The 9123-nt window shown below is 30.3% G+C and overlaps 1 protein-coding gene across 1 annotated transcript in view; it reads left to right on the top strand.

The window, feature by feature from the left end:
- The window catches only part of LOC130807281 (adenosine kinase 2-like), a 4040-nt gene extending 1843 nt beyond the window's left edge, over positions 1 to 2197 (top strand). Inside the window, exons 7-12 of the mRNA XM_057672435.1 lie at positions 198 to 274; positions 365 to 462; positions 540 to 610; positions 703 to 769; positions 1497 to 1680; positions 1784 to 2197. Coding sequence (XP_057528418.1) covers positions 198 to 274; positions 365 to 462; positions 540 to 610; positions 703 to 769; positions 1497 to 1680; positions 1784 to 1926 — 640 coding nt within the window. The 3' untranslated portion in view covers positions 1927 to 2197. The remainder of the gene's footprint in view (positions 1 to 197; positions 275 to 364; positions 463 to 539; positions 611 to 702; positions 770 to 1496; positions 1681 to 1783) is intronic.
- Positions 2198 to 9123: the final 6926 nt, after the last annotated feature.

Raw genomic sequence — 9123 nt, 5'->3', positions numbered from 1 at the left:
TAGGATGAGATGTTAGAAAGTAAAGCTGGCTCATAGTAAGCTTTCAACTGATGTAAACTGGTTTCAAGAGTGATTTTTAACTTGGCTTATGTTATTGATTTCACATTGTTAAATCGCAGTTACTTTACGGGATGACCCAATTCTTTTGACATGCCAAAATTTGTCAGAAAGTTACACTGACTTAGTGAATTACGCAGGTCATTAGTTGCTAATCTATCCGCTGCCAACTGCTACGACGTTGAGCATTTGAAGAAACCTGAAAACTGGGCATTGGGTATTATCTTCCATCCTTTTCTGTCGTATCAATATTGTTTTGCTTTTATTTTGCAACAATTTGAAACTAACTTGCTTGTAAATCTGATAGTCGAGAAGGCCAAGTACTATTACATTGCTGGCTTTTTCCTTACTGTATCTCCGGAATCAATTCAATTTGTTGCAGAACATGCAGCTGCAAATGACAAGGTATTTTTGGCTTCCACTAAAATTTATCGGATGATAATGAATTGCTTCTGATAAGATATTGTTGTGCTGTATTTCAGTGTTTCATGATGAATCTCTCTGCTCCATTCATCTGTGAATTTTTCAAAGATCCCCAGGAGAAAGCTTTGCCGTGAGTTTCTTTTTTTATGTTTTTGTTGTGGAATCAAGATTGGGAAATGTTTGTAACGAAATAATGGTGAATTTTGTTTCTGTGCTTTTTAGATACACAGATTTTGTTTTTGGCAATGAAACGGAAGCAAGGGCCTTCTCAAAGGCTCATGGTTGGGAGGTAAATTTTACTTTCTATTTTAGTAATGTGTTGCAAGTTGCAAGTTGCAAGTATTAATCTGATGAGTCTTATTTGCCATATATAGATATAGGGGGTGAGATTCATAAGAATGGTGCTTAAAATAAAAAGGATAAAAACATTATACACCCTTATTTTTTTATAAGATTAAAAATATAAGGTCAATATGGAGCGAGAAAAGCTTAAGTTGTTAGGGTCACTGTGTTGTTAAAAAAGGTAATTTTGAGAAATGTTCATATATATATATATACTATAACGAACTATATCAAAATAACTCATTGAATCATATGACCTTATTTATGTGAAGATGCAAATAATATTTGCTATCAAGGGTAAATTGACAACAACCTCTTTGTTATCACTAACAAGGGTAAGGTTGCGTACATCTAACCTCCCAAACCTCTCATAAATGGGAGCCATTTATGGCATTGGGGTAATAGAATGTTGTATATATATTTTTTTATAGAGTACTCTTTCCTAATGAGTTTGCCACTGTGACATTTCGAGTTTTTCAGTTTTTGTATTGAATGAAGGGAGAGAAATTAAATTGTGATTGATATTAAAGGAGAGTTGAAATGTACGAATATAATTAAAAGAAAGTAGTAAGATCTATTTCCAAACAAGAAAACGAACAAGTGGAAATGAGGCAAATTGAGAGTTACTTAAGTAGTATATATTTCATATATGATGAACCATATTTTCTTTACAGACTGAAAACGTGGAGGAGATTGCGGTAAAGATTTCCCAGTGGCCCAAAGTATCAAATAAACGCAAGAGAATAACCGTGATTACTCAGGGTGCTGATCCCGTTGTCGTTGCGGAAGATGACAAAGTGAAGACATTCCCTGTACCATTGTTGCCCAAGGAAAAGTTGGTTGATACCAATGGAGCTGGTATGTTTTTATACTTCAGAATCCTTAATAGCTTTGGCATTTTCGTATATTAATAGACAGTAATCGCCCTTCGTGTTATCATGACATTCGCTTTCTCGTACAGGCGATGCTTTTGTAGGAGGATTCATTTCCCAGCTAGTTCAGGGAAAACCTATTGAAGACTGTGTGAGAGCTGGTAACTATGCTGCAAGTGTTATCATCCAAAGGTCAGGCTGCACTTACCCTGAGACACCCGACTTCAACTGAGCAACCTTCATCGGTTTTTCCCTTAATGCATTTATTACAATAATATTTTTGGAATGAGCGTTTAAAAAGCGATTATGATGAGTCATTAATGATTAATATCGGGGAACTAATTATGTAGTCGATCTCCCCAGTAGCATGATCATTATATAGAACGTTGTTATGCAGGTTAATATGCTATGTATCAAGAATCTTATAGATGGTATTGGATCATCCACGAAATAAAACAGGAAAATATGGCTTGCTGGTATACTGGCACAGAAAGTTTTACCCAGATCAATGTTTTTTGGGTTTGGTAATGGCACGTTCGATCTTTAATATTTTTTGAAAATATGCGTCGTTTCGTGACGATGTAGCATTATATTAGGTGTTTAAAATAGACCTGATGATCAGATATTTACGCGACTTTGTAACCGAACCGACTTGACCTGACTTTAAAATAAATTTTAAATTATGTAAAAATCATTGTAGACACGACATTTCGAGTAAGGCCTATCTTGAAACGCAAGATGTGCCTTTGCATATTGGCTTACTAGGAGTGGCTGCAAATTGGAATAGCGGATCCAATCTTATTCCAAAAATTTGGATAATTGAATTTTTGAATAAGAACTATTTTGAAAGGCAAGCTGTGTCGTTAAGTAGTGAACCTAAATAATATATAGAAATATATATAATAAAAGGCACAAATATATATATTTTGGATCAATAAATGTGTAATTATATATTGATTGGTAAAATTTACACTAATCATACAACTAATTAAGAGTTTTTAAATTCCACATGACACTCTTACTCTTTCAAATGCGCAATTAAATGTCAAGGTTTAAGTAGTTTAAATATGTCTAACTGTAAATTAAAGTACAACTAGGATAAAAAAATTATACAACTAATTAATATAGTTGCCTAATTCCACATGGTACTCTTTCAAATGCCCACTAAATGTCAAGGTTTAAGTGGTCTAAATATGTCTAAGTATAAATTAAAGTACAATTGAGATAAAAAATTAAGAAAAATAAAAAAATAAAAAAGGTATTTATGACAGTATATAGATAATTATGAATGCTACAATAGTTTTAAATTGATATTATTTAAAAAGAAATTTGGTAATTCAAAAAATATTTAACATATTAAAATATTTGACACTTTAAATTTTAAAACTAACCATTAAAGAATGGCTATTTAAAAAAATTATCAAATACGAAAGTGATACTATTTTAATTGTCAAATATGACAATCTTTTAATAATTGAGAGATTAAATTGTTTAAAAATAATTTAATATTAACCAAAAATAAAACATTTAACTGACAATAATTATAGCATACAAGGAAATATAGAAAAGAAAGATATTAATGACAGGTAGATGTGATTGCTAAAATTTGCAATTACTTTGATTTGATTAGGTAAAATATGTGATCGCACTCAAAATGTAAACCTCTAATTATTAGTTGAAATTATATTTAAAAATTCTATTTAAAAAATATATATAAATATTTATTTTATGGTGAAATATATATGTACGTTTATTTGCAAAATTATATACATATCAAATCGTAAAATATTGAATTTGGAATCTGATTACGATAATATATAAGTTAACCATTATTTATAAATCTAATATTCACATATGTCGATGCTTAAAAACTCGTGTATTGCACGGATTTCCATACTAGTAGTCTAATAAAAATATAGTCACCATAGATAGCACAAGTACTAGATAGTAATTAACAAATTTAATAATCAAAATCATTAATTGTTAATAAATAAAAAGTTTTAGATAAATTTATTACCAAGCAAACACTTCTCCTTCCCTCTCCTTTAAGGAGTACGAATATGATATATATGCTATCTTTTGTTCTCCCGGTTTGATTTATGCAGAATACACTCCTTTATCGATGACTTTTATCGATGTCTCAAGACGCAAATTATTTCTCTTAATTTGATTCTTTCTTAATTTTTACTCCAAACCGATGTGTAATTAACTCCTTTTGATTCAAAAGGTCTTTAATATAGTATAAATTGCATTATAATGAGCTGAACAAGGAACATCACATCTGTGAATCTCTTTGTAGAGAATGCTTCTATGTGAAGTAGGATTTAAAGACCCAGTTTCTTAACAACGTGTCAAAACGGGAAAAACAATTTAGATAATTATGAATTATACAATTTTTTAATGTCAAATTGAAATTAAATAAGAATTAACTTTTATTATTAACGTCTTAAAAACAAAGCATGTTAAATGTCTACAATTGCAACAAGATAGTAAACAATCAAATCCAATGTCCCACATGCTTAGTTCCTATAGACTGAGTATGACTATCATTCTAGGCACAGGTGGACGTACATTATTACAATGGGCAGCATAGACTACCTATTTTTTTAAAAAAAATAATTATACTAGTGACATTTGACTTTTTTCTTACAGCCGTAATATATAAAATAAGCTTGAATGATGAATAGTGTTAATAACCTTAATGCTACGAGTATTTCAGAACGGAGAAAGTATTTCACTAAGTCATTCTTTGATCTTGTTGTAACTTATAACTTTGTATAATGCAGTGCGGATGACATATATCGCCCTTTTTATTTTATAATGGCAGTGGCATGTAATTATTATTGCGATATTTTACTTACAGGTTAATTTAGAGTAGTGAAAGATAATTGGGTTGCTCATTTTACAAACAAGACTCTGTTGAATTGTTTTATTAATTTACTTTAACACATTGGTGCTACCCATTGATTTAAAATTCTGGATCCATTACTGATTCTAGTTATGATTAAAGCAGTGATTTAAAATTCTGGATCCACTACTGATTCTAGTTACGAGGAAATGCTTTAATTAATGAATTTGTAATATACGCATCATTATGGAACTTGCACAACTTAACATATGTCTTCTCATTCGTATACAAGTTGAAGAATGTTATGCTGCTCCTACTCAATTTTTTGTATACAAAAAAATTCCTCTTTATTTTTAAGAAAGCAAAACGCTTGACAGTCTCATTGTTTAAAGTTTGAAAACCTTTCTGAATTCAATTGATCTTCAAAAGCTCTTTACAAAAATCTAATAAATAAAGCGGCTTTGATATTTATATGACATGTCTCATAATCATGATATGCAACAATCGAAAGAAGTATCCTAATGTATTTGAGCATTATATTTTGTACAATACGATGAAATAGTATATAATCAATCACTACTAACTTTTTCTTGAAAAAACAATATATTTCCGTCCTTTCAGTATTCAATTTGAAAATCCTTTTGACCGAATGGATTTTATCTCATCCCGAAAATCAACCAAGTAACATACTTTCTTGTTGAATATAAAATCCATTTTGGGCCTCATGACCTCAACCCATTCTTTTGAAATCACTATTTCTAAAGCTTCTTTGTAGTTAGTAAGTTTCTCAATAAATTTAAAATCCCATTTCGAAGTTGTTCGCCATATAAAAATCAATATATATCTTTTACACATGGCTAAAGCTTATTATACCTATATGAGGGAACAAAAAGAGAAGTTTTCTTACCAAACTTAAAATCCTTACATGGATTATCTCCAATTAGGGCGGTAGGAGGTTCATTAACAAAATGCACCATGTCCTGAGCATTTCACGTGTGGAGGCCTGTTAATTATAAGGTGTTATCCTCGTCTGTTTGGTGCTTTTCTTAAATCTCTTTTAAGTTAAATATTACGTGGGTCTTTGGGGTATGCCTTTTGTAAATACTTCTTAACCCACTTAGGTCATTCTAATCTATCATGATGCATTGTATTCTCTCTCAATTTGAGATCTTAACCACTCGCCTAAATACTTAATGTAGTGTTTGGGAGTAAATATTTCATTTTAGATTATGGATTTTAATAATGAAATTGTAAATGAAGAATTTGAGAATGACAAGGTTTGGGTAGTCATTCTCAAATTATCAACTTTAACTACTTTAAAAACAATAGTGAAATTTAATTCAAATCCAAATTTAAAAATTTTTGATTTGCCAAACAAAAAATTTGAACCAATTTTAAATTTTTAAATGAAATTATTGTTCCCAAACATAACAAAGAGAATTTTCAACTCTTGATAAAAACCTTCGTGATAGTTTCTCATTGAGTTCTTGGTCTTCAACAATTAAGAGCACAATCTAAACATAGGGAGAACATAGTCTACATTGACCGAACGTTGTCAAACTTTAGTGTTGTTTGATTACTTGATTGTAATTTTCTTGCCTAAAATCTCTAATTTTTTGATATCGAGTTTGATCCAATCCAAGGACACTTACCATTGATCTTGGACAATTCAAGATTAGTTAAACATCCTTAAATCCTTATTCATAACATGAAGAGAAAAAGGTATTAGATCCTTTATATTAGCCAATATATTATTAGTAAAAAGGAAGGGGGCCAACCCATCTCATGTCATTAAACTCATAATCTTCAATACTTCCTACTCCATGATTTGTTTTATGAGTTCCAAGTTCCTCGTCAATTCATTGATGTTTTTTGACTTAATTAAAAAAATAGTTCATTACATCCAGGAATTAATTTGGTGGTCAAGTACCAACCTTACCTAGCTTGTCATTGATAACAAAGATATTATTTTCAATTAATCCTTAATAATAACAAAAATGATCAATAACTTTAAATAATTAAGAAGTGCACATGATTTGATGATTCATTGTATTATAGTTATAGTCTAATATAATTCAAAACCAAAGCAACATAAATTTTTGGCTCTATCGAAATAAGGGACATAATATGGTAGACTTCATCTGCGAAGCCTAAGCATCGTAAAGGGTTGTTCATGCTAACCTCTTTTCTCACAAGTTACTTATGGTAGGCTTTGATCTTGTGATTAGAGGTATTCATTCGAATTATTAAACTAATTTCAGATTCAGTGTTTCAAGTTAATTTAAAATTAGATTTTGTGTTCATATTGATTTTCCAATTTTAAGTGGGGTTAAATCGAATTTAATTATGAAATAAAGAAAATATCAAATCATCAGATTTTTAAGCACCGCTACTTGTTAGTTGTGATTAACTAGAGGCCATCCTAATTCCTAATTTATGTATGTCAATTAGAATATGGTTTGGTTACCCAAACTTTTTACACGCGCATGGTCAAATTGCTTTGCACGTAAATGATTTCCATTCATATGTATGCGACTGTTTCACCGCCTCCTTATATTCATGCACAAACAAAATGTGTCAGGGAAAGTAGAGTCAATATGTCCTCGAAGTATAACCAAAACTCTTGCATAAATAAGCGTTTTTCCTATTTCGTTGGCGTCATCTACTTTCACAAATTTCCCCAACACACAAATATTACTTGGTTTTTCCTTAACCTAAATTGGGATTGTTTTGATTCCTTACTTTAACCTTACTTTAACCTTACTCTCACCGTCTTCTTAAATTTATATTATTTTTTGTTTTAATCCGTCATATTTAATTTACATAATTTTTATTTTTGGACAATGATCCACCACTTTTTTGATTCTCATCCATATATTTTAACTCTTTTAAAATCATCCACACAATTTATTTTCTCTTTCTATTTATTATTATTTTCTTAAAAATAACCCAATTTACCTTTGATACAAATCAGAGGACGAGGAGGATAGAGTAGTAATGGATTCCCATTTCTTGATTGCAAAGATCAAAGTAATGTCCAATGGACACAACTCAAGGTCAATTCGGTTTCTACCTTCTAAATTCATGAAACTTATAAACTACTTTTTCGGTGTTAATTTACTTGCAATATTTGTTTTTTTATACAATTTAATGTACTTATTTAATCCTCAATATCTTTAACTATGCATAAAAAAAATATAAAAATTTGATGTTTATAATCTTTGCAATGAGACGAATCAAACAAGATCTCGCTTGACTATATTTTCACTTATAGATTAAAAAACTAATTACAAATTAAGAGTGATGAATGAATTGTGTCATTTTTCACAATGTTGCAACTAATATGGAACGGAGGAAGTAGATACCTTTCCTACTAGTCCTAGGGGTGTTCACAACCGAATACCCGGTAATTCGGGTACTCAGAAAGCCGGGTATCCGGTAATTCGGGTACTTGTTTATTCGGCCCATGTCTCGACGCGATTAATCCGGGTACCCTATAGTTGAGTACCCGGATTAATCAGATCGGGACACTGGGTACCTGATTTAATAATTTAAATTTAATTGTTGATACCAAAACTGCCACCAATAAAATTAATTCGGATTGCCATTGAAAATATAAATAATTATTGAAATAATATCAAAGCTCTCAATTTCTTAATTGAAAAAAAAGATATAAATAAAACCACAACAATTAAAAAAATTACACAAAGTTGAATTATGGCACACAGTAACACTCAATAGCGCGAGTCTGCTATATTACCATTGTTATTTATCATTTATCAATTATGTGTTTATTCATTCATTTTGGTTCATTGTCCATAATTCTTAATCAACAGTGGCAGCTATTATTAGTCTATTACCATTGTGAATCATTATGTGGTTTTGAAATGAAAAATCCAAAGTTGTCATTTACATAATTAAGCTAGATAGGTTTCCTTGGGTCAACGGGTATCCGCGAATAAATAATAAGTGGCCCATGACCCGACTAGATTGAGACGGGAAAATTATTTTTATAAGAAAATGGACCTGTCATTTTAGCAGCGGGTCATCGGGTCATCGGGTCGGGTATTTTGAACAATCCTTACTAGTCCTATTAAACAAATCATAAAGTCGAGTGAGGTTCGAGTTCGGATTATATAAATACGGGTTAAAAACCTCTGAATCTAAATCTAACCGATTTAATTAATTGGGTTGAAAATCACAATCTAGACTAACAGATCTGATCAACTTATTTTCAACCCACTTAACTCATTTACATATTATATACTTCCTCCATTCCATATTAATTTCAACAAATTAACTTTTGTACTATTTATCATTATATGGTAATTTATATATTTCGGCTATTATACGAGAAAAAATATAGTCATATGAGATTTTGTTTTATTTGTCTCGTTGCATATTTTAATAATATCAAATTTTTATAAATTTTGGTTACGTATAATTCTAGATATAAACGATTCGAAAAACGCATTAAATTGTGCAATAGTATGTTTGGTGCAAATATTTTAGAAAGGAGGAAGTACAAACTTAAATATTTGACAAGGTTGTTTGACCTATTTATTAATAATGATTTACTTA

Source organism: Amaranthus tricolor, chromosome 3 (genome assembly GCF_026212465.1).
Source record: "Amaranthus tricolor cultivar Red isolate AtriRed21 chromosome 3, ASM2621246v1, whole genome shotgun sequence".
NCBI classification, from domain to species: domain Eukaryota; kingdom Viridiplantae; phylum Streptophyta; class Magnoliopsida; order Caryophyllales; family Amaranthaceae; genus Amaranthus; species Amaranthus tricolor.
This window is presented reverse-complemented; position numbering and strand designations above follow the sequence as displayed.